This window comes from Toxorhynchites rutilus, chromosome 2 (assembly GCF_029784135.1).
Source record: "Toxorhynchites rutilus septentrionalis strain SRP chromosome 2, ASM2978413v1, whole genome shotgun sequence".
Taxonomy (NCBI): Eukaryota; Metazoa; Arthropoda; class Insecta; order Diptera; family Culicidae; genus Toxorhynchites; species Toxorhynchites rutilus.
This window is the reverse complement of record NC_073745.1, coordinates 32,658,060-32,673,403: the sequence shown is the minus strand read 5'-3', so window position 1 is coordinate 32,673,403 and position 15,344 is coordinate 32,658,060. Positions and strand designations below refer to the sequence as shown.

The 15,344-nt window shown below is 40.3% G+C and overlaps 3 protein-coding genes across 6 annotated transcripts in view; 2 read left to right on the top strand and 1 right to left on the bottom strand.

Annotated features, from left to right (window-relative positions):
- The first annotated feature begins 2,345 nt into the window (after positions 1-2,345).
- LOC129765503 (protein FRA10AC1 homolog) lies at positions 2,346-3,425 on the top strand. Its single transcript, XM_055765894.1, has 4 exons — positions 2,346-2,706; positions 2,761-2,920; positions 2,985-3,260; positions 3,320-3,425. The coding sequence occupies exons 1-4, from the start codon at positions 2,437-2,439 to the stop codon at positions 3,385-3,387; spliced, it is 774 nt and encodes a 257-aa protein (XP_055621869.1). The 5' UTR covers positions 2,346-2,436; the 3' UTR covers positions 3,388-3,425.
- Positions 3,420-4,741, bottom strand: LOC129765501 (gastrula zinc finger protein XlCGF7.1-like). Its single transcript, XM_055765889.1, has 2 exons — positions 4,044-4,741; positions 3,420-3,989 (listed from the first exon to the last, which is right to left on the bottom strand). Exons 1-2 carry the CDS (start codon positions 4,320-4,322, stop codon positions 3,447-3,449), a joined length of 822 nt encoding a protein of 273 aa, XP_055621864.1. The 5' UTR covers positions 4,323-4,741; the 3' UTR covers positions 3,420-3,446.
- Positions 4,540-15,344, top strand: part of LOC129765494 (zinc finger protein 665-like) — a 33,673-nt gene continuing 22,868 nt past the window's right edge. For 3 of the 4 annotated variants that reach the window (XM_055765869.1, XM_055765868.1, XM_055765866.1), the window contains exons 1-3: positions 4,541-4,758; positions 10,744-11,311; positions 11,378-11,600. In XM_055765869.1, coding sequence (XP_055621844.1) covers positions 4,666-4,758; positions 10,744-11,311; positions 11,378-11,600 — 884 coding nt within the window. In that variant the 5' untranslated portion in view covers positions 4,541-4,665. Of the gene's footprint in view, positions 4,759-10,743; positions 11,312-11,377; positions 11,601-15,344 lie in introns of all 4 variants that reach the window. The other variant, XM_055765867.1, reaches the window with a different exon arrangement.

The following is a 15,344-nucleotide window of genomic DNA, read 5'->3' as shown; positions in this document are numbered from 1 at the left end:
TCTTTTTTTTTCTTAATATGGAAATCAAACATGTATTCAATAAAAAAAATAATTCAAATAAAAACTGCAAGCGATGTAGATAAACTTAACGTTCACGATAATCACCTGAAATTATTGACAGTAAGGAAATGAATGCAGGCTTTTCTTAATTCGTTCATGCTGTTTTCGCTCAATATACTAGACAATGTTCACGCGTCTCGACTCTTGTGTTATACTCATCATGACAGATATGGTGTTGAGTTTCAACAGAAGAGAATTCATCCGACACTGGGAAAAAGCTAATTCCTCCATTCGTGAATAAATTTTGATGATTGGCACTGCCCAGTGGTGACACTTTCCAAACGAAAAGTCAACTGTCGGTCCGATAAGAGCAGCGTGAATGAGACTAAAAACTCAACGTCGGTCTGCATGGAACCAAGACGCCTTGAAGTACATATATCCTAATGAGCCAATATGTCAAAACCACCCTGCAGCCATCTTGGAAGTATACTGTGTTTTGTGTAACCAAAACACAATACGCCTGTACACAACCTCGCTTGTGACCAACCTCTCTCTTTCACGCTTCAGGTAAATTTTTCGGCCTCACCTAGTACCATAGACCCGCCTTGCATAAAACGCAGTAACTCCCCTATGTTAATTCGCCATAGAAACGCTTCGTGTCCCCTAAAACATTCGCATGCCAAATTTGGTTTCATTTGCTCATTTGTTTCGAGTAATGTAGAAATTTGTGTTTCATTTGTATGGCAGTCGGCCCCTTAGAGAGGGGGATGGAATGTCTTACCACCATAGAAACATTTATTGTACCCTAAAACCTCCATATGGCTAATTTGGTTTCATTTGCTTGAACAACTCTCGAGTAATGCAGAAATTTGTGTTTCATTAGTTTGGTAGCCTCTCCCTTAGGGAGGGGGGTGGTGTGAAAAAAAAATAACAATTCAATACTAAAGTAAAATGTATGAACGATATGTTCCGATGAACAATTGCAAATATAAGTATATATAGAAGGTGCATTTGCATATGAAGTAAAATTCTGATTATACGCGAGCGTAACATGAGCAAATCTATAACACATGCGAATTGGGGCTCTTTTGGTATTAACAAGTTCTTCCGCATAGTAACTCGATGTTGATAATTCCTTAATATTTTTCTTCGTTGATCGTATTGTTTTCACATATTCACATTGGAGAGCCTTAACCCTTCTTTTCGTTGGCCGAGGCATTTTAATTGAATGTAATACATTTCCGTTTACTATTTTTTAAAGCATAGGTAGCCGTGGCAGTGTTCCGAGCTCTGCAATACAATTTTCTTACCCAATGTTAAAGTTGCTATAACTTACATTATAGACCCATTAAACGTAAAAATAATAATTGTATTGATATAAACACAATTTTATTCTATTGATTTTCATGACATGAAGCGCTATGACTCAGGAATAAAATTTTATTGAGTGGTTTTTATAGCTGTTTCGATGATGTTGTCTGGCATCAGTGTCGAAAAAATAGCGATGCTTCCACCAATACAAACAAAACCATTGCCAAAAATTGAAAAATGAAAATTTAACTTTCAGAGCACTAGCTCGAGTTTTTCGACATTTTTCACTATACAGTGCGACAGAAGATGAAAATTTAATATCTTGTGGGTAATCGATTAGAGTTTGGTTGATATTACTTGATGGGAAGTGTGCGAAAACGATCATTTTCTTCACACTGTTTCGCAAAATTATTGATTTTTGAGGGGGGAGTGAGGAAGGGAGATGAAAGAAATGAGCGCCAAAAAAGCGGTATATTTAAGGTTTGATTAAGGACACATTCAGCCAGAAAGATCAAACAACCCTCAGTTATGATTTCCGGGTACTTGAATGTTCTACGGAAAAGTGAAAAGTGGAAAAGCTAATTCATGGAAAATACAAGGAAGCATTCGAACGTGAACTCGAGCCTCTGTGACTTTAATCTAGGTCCGAACATGTTGATAATCCTTTCCTGCCAATTTTTTGAAACAAACCTAGTGGGAAAGTAGTTTAATAAACATCGCGAAATAGGTGCTAGTAAATTAAGTAATATGCGTCACACAAAAACTCTTGTTCATGAAATAGCTTGCCTAACTGTTTCACAAAGTTCATGTTAGTTGTTATATGAGAAAGTAGAAATAGAAAGACCGCCACTATGTTTAAATCATCTACAAGAACGCCGATTGATAACGAATCCGCTTCTGCTGCATAGAAACTACGAATGTGAATAAACGATGTGTGCCCAACACATGCTCTGCATGTATGTGTAGCAAGAGCCCTATGGACATAAGAAAGTTGCACAAACTTCTATTGATTATGCTAACGCATCAAAAACAAAACAACTTGGCATTCCTGAAGGGTCCAACTTTGGATGTTTACAAACGATTGTACCAAAAGCAATCGAAGACCAAGAAAACTCGGAACAAACGATGGCTCGCCGGCTGGCCAATCTAAATCCTTACGAGCTGCACAAGTACCTCATCAACGAGTACGTACTCACTAACCCCGGGGCTACAAAGCTACTGCAGCGGGATACCTCGCGAGACAAAACAGACCACGATGTTATTCGGGAGAACCATCGCTTCCTCTGGGAGGGCGAATCGGTGGACTCGTGGGAGAAGCAGCTGGCCAAAAAGTATTACGATAAACTGTTCAAGGAGTATTGTATTGCCGACCTGAGTCGGTACAAGGAGAATAAGGTGATTGTCGGGTCAAAATTGCCAGGAATGCTAGTTCAATTTATTCAATTGTAGGTTGCAATGCGCTGGCGGATCGAAAAAGAAGTGGTTGTAGGTAAGGGTCAATTCATCTGTGGTGGTCGGATATGCGAGGAGCGAGACGCATTGCGGAGTTGGGAGGTCAATTTCGCCTACTCAGAGCACGGAACCAAAAAGAATGCCCTCGTCAAGTTGCGTGAGTTTCCAAACATCTTCAAGGTGTAAAAATGATTCGTTTATGCCCTAAAAATTGGTTTAAGGATTATGCCCCAAATGTTCTGATAAGCTTAACTACCACTCCAAAAAGCGGGAAGTGAAGAGGATGAAGCGTCGTGAGCGAAATAGGAAGGTTGTCAAACCAATAACGGAAGGAACATGTTCTCCGAGAGAGGAAAGGGTCAAAAGCATTGGCAATGAACAAGTTGATCATAATGCAGATAGTCAAGAGTGTATCTCGGAATCGGGACCATCAGATCAATCGCGTGAAAACTACATTCCCCCTGAATCTGCGGCAATGGAAGAATGTTGGACAAAAGGTTTGTTCTTCGGATGTTCATATAGGAACTATTAATGTCAATTATTTTGTCGATTCCAGGACCTGATGTCGAAGAGAAATCCAGAGAGCAAGAATTCGACGATTATTTGGAAGATTTGTTGCTGTGAAAGTAAGTGCTAAAATAATAAAAATATCCGTGTAGTGTAATTGTATTCAATCATTCAATTTATTTTTGAGCAATATTCAATCGATCCTCTTCCACTAGATGGGATCGTTCATGCAGCAGTAAATTACGTCGCTTTGGGAAAACCATATCACATTTTGGGCAACTGAAAACCTCTTCACCGCTGTGTAACTTTTTGTGATCGAGCAGAGAATAAATTCTTCCGAAATCCTTCCCACAAAGCTCGCAACGAAATCGCTCCGCTTGCTGGTCGTGGATTTTCTGATGGTTCTTTAAATCTCTTGCGGCCGCAAATATCTTCCGACAGGTGTCACACTCAAATCGCTTCCCGTTTGTGTGCCTCTGCATGTGCGAGTTATAGCTGGATCGGGTCTTCAGGAACGAATCGCACAGGTCACATTTGAATCTCCTCCGTTCGTGGCATTCTTTGTGTCGAAGCAACTTTTTCGATTCGTTGAAGCCTTTCAAGCATATGGGGCATATCGAACTTTTCTCTGATGTTGCGGGCAGAGAAACGTTTTCAGCCGAGGGCGATTCGAAACATTCACCGATGAGAACCTCCTGGCAGTCGGCTGAGGCGGTTTCCTGAAAACTTAAATGATTGAATCGCTACCGAGGAGTAAACCTCCGTCTACTTACACCATTCTCGTTCAGATGTGATTCGAATGTTTCGATTTCCTCACTAACTTCAGTGCCATCGATCGAGTTCTCATTACTAATTCGACTGGCGTGATCCGGGGTGGACATATCACATAGGATTCGAACCAGATCGCTAATGTTTACATTCATCCGATTTTTAACATAAACTCGCACAGCTAGTAGCACAAGCTTTGTTTTCAATAAACAGAAATATTGCATTCCCGAAGGGTTCATTTCAAACTCGCCAATCGGGGGCAAGGATGCCATATGTGAAGACATGTTTTCATTTTGAAAACATTTGATTCGCTGCGAAAACTACAGATTTTCTGAAATTGTGCGCAGAACGAATACAAGCATAATTGTCTGTTTTTTTTTGTTAGGTTTTCGGTAGAGCTTTCCAACGCTGACAACTTTTTGGTGGTCGGTTCACATTCCCGAATTTCACATGCTATCGTCGCTTATAATCACATTTGAAAAAAAATCAACTGGCATCCCTGGGTGGGAGGCGTCATGACAATCGGCTGCATCCACTTGCAGAATTGTGTACGAAGAATGTAAACAAAGTTCCTTCTAGTTTTCGGTGGTGAAAAGTGTTCCATGCGAATGGTACTTAGCGAAAATAATGGATAATGAAAGTGAAACGGAACCGAAGGATGATAAGTCCACGATTTCACACGAGGGAGACTGCGAGCCGGCAGAACGTGATGTGCAGCAGGTGAGAGTCTCGATTTGTGAAAATTCTTTTCTGCTACCCTTTGGCTGATGTCGAACCACTTGGATGGTGGGATGGTGAAGAAATGTTTTGGTCAAAATTAGCAACACAGAATTTGCCAAAAATTGTTGTATTTCAAGACTTTTTTCTTGGAATCCTTGGAATTCCTGGCAAATTTCGCCTAAAGCCTGGGGTGACATTGCGCATTTCGAAACGAGTGATTTTTGTTCGTTTCGACCATTTTGACATGCCTTTGACCAGCTTTGTTTACGAACCCAAAAATTTTACATTTCTCTACGAGACAAATTTTGCTCTAAATCTAGTACACCGAAAATATGAGCTTAAAATATATACATAATACTAAAACCATTTCGAATGCGCAATGCCACCCCAGGTTTAGTGTTCCCGTGAACGTGAACATGAACAGGTGGTGAAATAGTACGACCCAAGGCGCCTAGAAGTATATACTGAGGTGAGGCCGTATCGTCACTACGTCGGTTAGGGGAGCGGTATATGAAAACAGTACGGAAGAAAGCAGAAGGAGAGTCTTGATCGACACTTCAATTCGTTCAGTTTAAAAATCCGAAATTCGTTCAAATACTTAACTGGCTTAACTTGAAGCGTGAAAGAGACAGACTGATCACGAGCGAGCCTGGGAACAAGCGTATTGTGTTTTGTTTACAAACAAAACACAGTAGACTTTCAAGATGGCTGAAGAGTGGTTTTAGCACGTGGGCCCACCCAAGGAGCTGGAATTGACAGGTGGTACGTTTTCGACAGTATGAGGATGAGGCATGGAAGATGCGAGAAGTGATGAAAAATGACAGCGACTTTTTTTTGTTTATAAACAGAGCAGGTCTAATTTTTATGCTACATAGCGGTCTCCACCAACATATACCTACGCTGGGCCGGTTTCAATCGAACTAGCTGTTGTGTCTCACAACCCGAACGATCAGGTGAGTCTCCAGCTAAAGCAGTACGGCACAAGCCCGGCGGTAGTGGCTCTTTCATATACCCACTAGCAAAGCTCCCACAATCGCTGAGTTGCCAATCCCAGCAGCAACGGCAACAACGCTCACGTCCCATAAAACAGCAATGCAGACAATAACTTGCAGCAGTCACCGAAACACAACAATGATGCCAACAGCGTAAACAAAACCAACGTTTATGCGCAGCAAATACATAGCGGTATGCACTCCTCATTGCATGCCATTTGTTATCCTCTTTGTCGGAAAACTCTAGCCGTTCGTTTGGTCGCTGTCAATTCGAACTCAAGAAATGGCTGAACAGCAGTTCTGACATAACGTTCCACCTTATTATACCGCCTTGGGCCCACCTAGATTTAGGGTTTCCGCGAACGTGAACGCGGACAAACACTTTATTGTTAATAATTCATCATTCCATGTATAAAACGCGAGGTTTTTCGACCCATGCAGAGATCCGATTAACATATAGGTAGGTTTAGAGTTCCCGTGAACGTGAACGCGGACAAACACTTTTTTGTTAAAAATTTATCAGTCCATATATAAAACTCGAGGAAAACTTCTTGAAACGATAGGAAGAAACATTTTCTAGTTGAAAAACCTGTTTAAACATAATTCATATTGATAAAAGTGGATTAATCCAATATTTCACAACGATTCTGAATGTCCATCGTGGAAGATGCCGTGGAGATGTTGGTGAACTCATCATAATTCACCGACTTCGGTGAACGTGAACGTGAAAACAGTGGTGAATATAGACGTTAAAATGTTTCCCCGTTCATGTTCACGTTCGAATGTCCCAAGGCAATCTGAAAATTATTTCGCCGTGAACTGTAAAAGGATACGTTTTGCAATTCTCAAGTTTTCAATGAAAACTTTGATATGGATGCAATTTCATTCAATCGGATCTCTGCACGTGTGGAAAAACTTCGTTGCTTCGGGTTGATTCTTGAACAACTGTATATTTTATCCAATTTACTTAATTGAAGCTCGATGTTTATTTGCTTCACATTCACTGACGAATTTTTAATATGAACGTGAACGTGAACAAAAAAATAATATTCACCACGATTTTTTAAGTTGTTTGTTTGCAATGTAGTTCACCGTGAAATGATCGTACTATTCCACCACCTGTTCAAGTTCACGTTCACGGGAAGTCTAAACCAGGCTTATCCTTTTACAGTTCACGGTGAAATAATTTTCAGAATGCCTTCCGACATTCGAACGGGGGAATATTTTGACGTCTGTATTCACCACTGTTTTTGCGTTCACGTTCACCGAAGCCGGTGATCTATGTTGGATTCACCAACACGTCGATCCCACGTGGAAATTCAAAGTCGTAGTGAAATGTTGAACTAATCCATTTTTAGCAATATGAATTGTGTTCTAATATGTTTTTGAATTAGAAAATGTTTCTTCCTATCGTTTCGAGATGTTTTCCTCGCGTTTTATATATGGGCCGATGAATTATTAACAAAAAAGTGTTCGTTCATATTCACGTTCAAAAGAGCTCTAAATCGGCCTTAAGTGTCTAATGTAATATTTATCTAAGACAAGACCAGATAATAGGGGATCGATTTCGGACCAGCTGCTGATTGGTCAATTTTAAAGGGTTGCCAATAATATTTGAAAATATACTTCGACAAAAAGTACTCATGGTATGTACTCTCACACTATTTTTCATGATAAAGCATCACAGAAAAATACAATTTGCTGTGAAACAAGCAACAAATTTGCTCCACATCATCCAAATGTTACCAATTCATAGAATATAGAATACGAAAACATATGTTAGGGACGTGGAAAAATAGTCTTCAGAAACTTTATCTCATTTGGAAATTTGTCATTTTGAGTGGTTCGGCATTCCTGTTGCTCGCACTGGATCGAAGAGTAAGACTAAGAAGCCAGTTGTCACATCTTGTCTCAGATATTTATTAATTTTTATACAATATAAACAATTTTATGTGAATCTGTAGCCTGCAGATTAACTCGGCGTTTTAAAAGATGGGAACTTCGTCTTTGATTTCCGTTCTGTGGAAGCGATCTGGCGTAGTGGTAATCAAGGCATGCCTAACATGTGTTTGTTGCTTCTCTAAAAAAAAAGGTTCAATACAAAAGGTTTAACATGCATGGCTCGATTTTCAACAGATTCAATCAACTTATCGCCTTTGTTTCTTTCATTCCTATACTGAGGTGTAAATTCAAGGTTTCGAAAATCGGAGCGTTACACCGGAACAACAATATTTTGAGCGTTAATTCCTCCTAAACAACTGGACGTAATGGTATGATAATCGCTTCATTCGGAAGATAAAATCTCTACGCGTTATATGTTTGTTAATTTTTGATTCAAAAACTGGTTGAAACCAGCTTGCTTAGAAATTGCTTTGAAAAAATTGAATCGCACAAATCTGTATAGAAGCTGACACTCACTTGGAAAACCATTTAGTTGTAATCAAGGCGCCTAGAAGTATATCCTGAGGTGAGCCAATGTGCTTAAACGACTCTGCAGCCATTTTGGAAGTCTACTGTGTTTTGTTTGTAACCAAAACACAATACGCTTGTGCCCAAGCTCGCTCGTGATAAGTCTGTCTGTGGGTATTTTTTACTCTCTTGCGTGTTTGGTGAACGGAATATGTGTTCCCGAACAAGGGCGCATAATCAGGGCTCCTCAGTTCTATTCAGGACCACCAACAAGCTCCAAAAAACTGCATTTTATTTGTATCTCTGTATAAAAATTACATATTTATACTCATCCAGTCACACACTAACAAGAACAACTTTCAGCGTTGTTTCAATATATTCATTCATTCATTCATAATTGAGGGGCGAATGACCTTCAAGTATAAAGCCCCTTAAAAAACAAGAACAGAACATCATTGAGCATTGATTCAGATGCAACTTTGAACAAATGATTACCATTCTAGCGGTAGTCCTACATCCACCTTGTGGTTATATCACAGATATAACCCACTACTTGTTTTCGTAGCTGTATTCAAGAATTACTTTCCATTCATTCAGCGAATTCGTTTTTATGTCATTAATTCGGTCAAAACGGGTCGCACGAAGCATTAATTTGAGTTTAGGAAATAGGAAGTCACACGGAGCCACATCGCCAGTAATAATGCGCTGTATGAACGTGGGATCAGAATTTGATCGAATCAGCCACTTGATTACCATAGAATTTTTAAGGAAAAAAGGAGCTCTTTTGGCACTAGTCGTGCTGCAGCTATTCTCATGCCCAAAGTATGACGAACGATCTCGTGAGAGATAAAATTAATTCACGGGTTAGCCCTCTCAAATTTAAATGCTAATTGCCGAGCAGCATTTTTTTCTTATTTTGTTGATGTTTTCATCAGTAGAAGACGTCGATGAAGAAGACGATGATCGTCTATCTCCTCTCGGCCGTATTTGAATGCCTTTTACCATTCATACATCTGTGTTTTCGACATAGTTGAGTCACCAGTATTCTACAACATTTTCAACGTTTTGGCGTTCAAAAAATGATTTGCAATAAGAAATTTCACATAATATCTTTGACCAATAGAATTGTCTATATATATTAGAGTGCCAATGGAAATGGCCATCTCGAATTTTCAAACGGAACTTGATTCAAAATGTTGGTTCCCACGAAAAACTATCCTATGCAAAGGGCCTGATTCTCGAATACACTTCACGGTGGAAACGGAATGAAACGTATCCGCGATGACAACGGTACGGTGTCGACATCTGGATACGAGATTAGTTTCCCACTAAACTTATCATTATAATATCAAATTATCTTCAGATGAAATTTTTGTATGAGATTATGAAATTTTCATTAAAGAACTTTTATTTGAAAAGTGCTCATCTGCCTGAAAATTCATTATTATCTTCGACACTTCACTAACTCGTAAAACGTAGTTCAATTGCGTGCCATTTATTTCGTTTCCACCGTGAAGTGTATCGGACTTCATTTACTAGTGTCGCACAGCGGTCAAAGTTTGAGATTCGATGCTAAATGTCTTCATATTGCATGAAACGTCGAAATCTACTGCCATCTCGAAAATAAATTTTTTGGAACAAAATCGACACTTCGTCATAATCAATTTTTCAAACAAAAAACGACGTGCCGAGAAGTAAATTTTTGACAATTTTTTTTCGAGATAACAGTAAATCTCGCCGTTTTGTGCAATTCTAAGACATTTGGCATCAAAAAAAAATTTTTTTTTTTAAACTCGATTTCCGATTTCCAAGGGGGGAGGGTGATTGTTCGATTTTCAGAAAATTACACTAGTAAAAGTCCGATTGAGCTGATATTTTGCATAGGTTAGTTTTTTGTGGGAATCAACATTTTTAATCAAGTTCGCTTTGAAAATTCGAGGGTCACTTTTTTCCGATACATCCATTGGCACCCTAATCTTCACGTACGTTTTGTCATCTATTAGTATACATCCTTCGTACTTCGTCAAAACCAACAACTTTCGAGCGTCTTTTGGCCACTTGATTTACTTCAGCGTCCTGATTGGTTATTTGCAGGTACGGATATTTCGACAACCTTCTCGTATACGGATTCTCCGGATGATAGTTTGGTTAGACTTTTTTTTGACGATGTCGTAGTCCGAAAGTCCCGTCTTTGCCTTAATTGTTCTCAATACTTTCAATCTCAACTCCCGATCGTAAATTCCGCCACGTGGCGTCCTCTGATCCATCCGAATAACAGTTGTACGTTCATTCGATTTAGCCATTTCCAGCGATTTCGCGATTTTAGGACTTGACCACGCCAAATTTTTAATGTGGGAGTCCAAAACCAAATTCCAACTCTCGGCTTCCATCCTGCAACAACTTTTCAAAACAGGACGGATCAATGTGAATTTTTTACCGTCAAAAGATACAGGTTTTCTTAACAATTTGCTGTCACAAGATCTCAGATACGCCTACTACGACCGCTGCTATAAAATGAACCGTGATTCCAGATTCTAACTGAATCAAACCTCAAAATGATTAGCTTTTCACTGCATCGCTACAGGCACAATCACCCCCTCCGATGTTGCCGGCGCACGGCCTCCAATCGATGTTCGACACGATCGACTATCTGATCGTCCAGGATGGTTACCAGTGTGCAGCCTGTCCACCGGCCAAGCGTCACTCCTATCGGGACATGCCGGAACTTCGGCGGCACATGGTGAAACATGTGAACGGCGGGCGGACATCGGGATCAAAGACGGCAATCCGATGTAACCACTGCAATCGCTCGTTCGATCGGGTCGATGCACTGCGGAAACATTTACTGGAAGCCCTGAACAAGCAATACGGTGAGCAGGCGGATGACGACGAAGAGGACGACGAGCGGGATAGCAATGATCTGCCGGTGAATTATATAGTCAAAAATGGATGCCTGACGTGCTCGGTTTGCGATGCCGAGTTTGGACCAATGACTCGCTGGAATAAGGAGAAGTTCAAGATGCACGTTGGGAAGGAACACTGGAAGACACCGGCGTTCAAGTGTCACGAGTGTGGGAAAAGGTTTACCGATGCAACGAAGTTGGAGAAGCACATGAAACGCCACGTGGAGTTGTTGGATGTTGCGTGGATGGGTGAGATTATTTTCTTCCGTCTGACCTATATTTTCTTCAAAGCAAGGTTATCGTTTTCTTCCACAGGAGCGGCTCCTTCCACTACGGTAGATGGCAAAACCAACCTCGATTTGAGTTCCTCTCCAGAAGATCCACCAGACACGAAATTATTTGACCGCATTCTCAAAGATCCCGTAGAGATACAGCTAGAGGAACTGCCACAACCGGAGGTGTTCATCAAAGAAGAACCGGAAGATGAGCCCGAGATTACAATCTCTTACGAAACGGAAAATGATTCAGAATCAGACGGGTAAAATTATTACTACAAATATTAGATATTTTACTAGCTTCGTCGCGCCCAAAATTGATTTTTTAATATGAATATTTCAGACATTCACGTTTTCTTTCAAAGCGAATATAAGTGGGTCCAACGGCAGAACTCTCCATTGTAAACCCTTTGGCCGTTTCTAATTTCGCTTTACTACAAATTTCCTAGTACTTCTCATCATTATAATATAAAATTATTTTCAGACGCAATTCTCGTTCAATATTCTTCATCCACTTGCATATAACATGTTTCTCCGTATATAGATACATGATATAGGAGTACGTTTTTATTCGTTAGCCCAAACATCAAATGGACTAACAACGCTTATCACGATGGAATTATACAACGTACTGCACGTGTACCTATTATTTGGAAGTTCCTCACAACACAATCAGTATCGACGTTATTTACTACAAGAAACTACAAGCGGGCTGCCTCGTGGGGCATTCAACTTCGACATTCGTCACATTTCAAAAGCGTCAAGACCGCTTTGCACAAATTAACGCTCTCGTATGTCGCTGATCCCGACGGAGTACCCCTTGCTGTCCTGAACCTATGTGCAGATGCTCTTTGCTCTCTGCTAACAACATTAATCAATCTGTCGGTTCAGCAAAGTGAGTTTCCCACCCGTTGGTAATTTTGTTACATGTTTCCGTTGCACAAAAAGTTGTTAATCACCGTGGCATCACCTCCTTGTGTGCATGTTCTAAACTGTTCAAGATAATAGTGAATAAATCTCCGTTTGCTTGTTGCAAATATTATATCGCCACATAGCCGTACGGTTTCTACCCAAAGCGATTGGTATCCACGATCTTGGTACAGTTTGCATTATTTTGTTTGAAAAGTACGGATTCAGGATGGCAAGTTGATGCTTCTTCTTCTACTTTGTTTTGAAGAGGCTTCAAACTTTCCAGTTCATTCGCCTCTAATGTTGATGCTACATACCTTAACCAGTGAACCTCGAGATTCTCCTCGCTAAACTGGATAAACTCCGTGTGTCGTCGCGGAGTGGACAGACAAACTGACACAAATCCATTTACAATTCAGTCGGCATGTCCCTGAAAGTGGAGAGTGAACGACTGCGATATTTACGAACCAATCAACAGAAGCGGCGTGAGAAGGAATACATTCACTTGCGAGACGCTGTCATGAGCAACGCCGACACAGCCTTTGCTATTTTCATGTCAAAACAAAATGCATTGTCATGATATTACAGCTTGTATTCGGGAAAATGGTAATGAATTTCCGAGTACGAGTGGAGTACGCTTTTGAAACAAAAATCATCTATGAAAATTATCCCTAACGTATCAAATATGTTAAAGGTTTACTCTTTTACATCCTCTACAGATGGGGTAAAATCTTGAACGAAAATTGCGCCTGATAATGATTTTACAGGGTTTTCCAACTTTGAATTCCGAAAGTAAATTGAAAAAAAACACACTTAGAATTCGAATTTCGATGAAACTTTTATTTCAAATTAAAGTTTGGTTTATGCCATTATGTGTGAAATACAACATCATTCAAATGTCCACCTTGGGCTTCCTCGAACACCTTGATCCGGAACAGGTAATTTTCGATGACTTTTCGGCACATATGGGGCGGTATCTCGGTCATAACTTCACGAATGTTGTCTTTCAAATGTTCAAGAGTTTGCGGAGAGTTGACATAGACACGGTCTTTCGCATAACCCTACAAAAAAAAAGTCTAGCGGGTTCAAATCGCATGATCTGAACGGCCAATTGGCATCACCAAAACGCGAAATTATGCGTCCCTCAAATTTCGTTCGCAATATGGCCATGTTCGGTCGTGTTGTGTGGCACGTGGTGCCGTCCTGCTGAAACCACATGTCATCCGTATCCATATCTTCAATTTGTGGCAAAAAAATCGGTTAACATGCGGCCATAGCGCTCACCATTCACAGTTACCGTCTCGCCGTCCTCATTTTCAAAGAAATACGGCCCGATGACTCCACCAGACCATAATGCGCACCAAACAGTGACTTTTGGCGGATGCAATGGCCTCTCAACAATCACGTGTGGATTTTCTGAGCCCCATATACGGAAATTTTGGGTGTTCACATCAGAACTTGGAAATATTGAGCTTGTTAAGTAATATTGAAAATATATTTTTATCAGTGTAACGCGTTCATTTTGCTTGTCGATGCTGCTGTCATTTATTCGACGGCAAACAAATTTACAACTGTGTTCATTCATTAACATTCTGTACTATCTGAGCTTTTCTTAAAGCTTGAGTCATGAGAATTCATTCACATTTATTCATTGCCATTGAATTTTCAGGAATATTGTGACTGTTCATTTTCAATATCACGATATGTGTGTGATTTTCTCATTGAGTCAGTGCCTTGCTTATTCAGTTATTTTTGCTCCGAAAGAGCAACGCAAAGACTCGACACTCCGAAAGAGCAATATCTGCATGCACACTCACAGCTAAGGATTGCATAGGCTTGGATGATGAGGAGGTATTCTGCAGAATCGATCCGAGTAGCGAATGCAAACTTTGTCAGCCATAGCTGTATGTTGGCAATTTCATCCGCTAATCCTATAACACAGTTTAATCCGTTTGCAAAAGGAAGCTCGAAATATTCCCATTGCGGTCGTGTCTTGGACACCACCATTTTATGTTCGTGTGTTCGGAATTTGAGTCAAAAATAAAATGTTTGAAATTTGAGTCAAGACGTCATTTTTTTAACATCGGAATTGGAGTCTTTTGAAGCGTTTCTGACAAGTGGAATTGGAATTGCAAATTCACTTTGTAAAATGAAAGCATTTTAACTGAGATGGAAACCTTGCATGCTTGAACAATTTAATTTCTTGTCACTATTATGAACATTCTGTACTTCGTTATCTTCCTCAACGAATTTCTCCGTTTTGTCAGTGTCCGAGAACGCTGCTGATAGTGAATGAACTGGTATATTAATATCAATGAATGACAAAACTAGGGATATTTTCTTCTGCTCACATTCCGTGAACGCAGAATAGAATGAAAAAGAGAATGAACAAAACTGGATGAATCAACTGTGAGGGGCTTGCTGTAATTGTGAGGTTCGGCGTTGGTTCATTTTCGGTATCCCGAATGCAATAGTATAATGATCAAATGTGGTCGGAAATTCAGCTGAAAAGATTTATGTGATACTGATATTTCCAAGCACTGGTTCACATAGCCACCGAGCTCGAAATGTGCTTCATCGCTGAAGAAAATTTGATGCGAAAATTCAGCATTTTGCTGCTGTTGTTCGTTCACCCAATTGACGTATGTCCGACGCATTCCATGGTCTTCTTCTTCTTCTTCAATGGCACTAACGTTCCTAGAGGAACTTCGCCGTCTCAACGTAGTATTACTTGCGTCATTTTTATTTGTACTTAGTTGAGATTTCTATGCCAAATAACACGCCTTGAATGCATTCTGAGTGGCAAGCTCTAGAATACGCGTGATCACAGTGCAAGTCGGAGGAAATTTCTTTGACGAAAAATTCCCCTGACCAGAACGGGAATCGAACCCGAACACCCGGCATGTTAGTTATGACGCTAACCACTCGGCCAAGGGAGCACGATGGTCACCACGCTCTAATTTTTGTACCAGTTGGACTTTATATGGATTTAGGTGCAAGTCCAAATGCAAAATTCACCACAATGATGTGTTTGACAAGCCCAATTGCTGAGCACGCCGTGGAATCGAAACATTCGGGTCATCCTCCACACTGGCAGC

Coding starts and splice junctions, on each gene's coding strand:
- LOC129765501 (XM_055765889.1), bottom strand. CDS start 4,322: ATGTCTTCACATATGGCATCCTTGCCCCCGATTGGCGAGTTTGAAATG. Junction 3,990..4,043: donor CACATCTGAACGAGAATGGT/GTAAGTAGACGG, acceptor TTAAGTTTTCAG/GAAACCGCCTCAGCCGACTG.
- LOC129765503 (XM_055765894.1), top strand. CDS start 2,437: ATGGCTCGCCGGCTGGCCAATCTAAATCCTTACGAGCTGCACAAGTAC. Junction 2,921..2,984: donor GAATGCCCTCGTCAAGTTGC/GTGAGTTTCCAA, acceptor AATTGGTTTAAG/GATTATGCCCCAAATGTTCT. Junction 3,261..3,319: donor GGAAGAATGTTGGACAAAAG/GTTTGTTCTTCG, acceptor TGTCGATTCCAG/GACCTGATGTCGAAGAGAAA.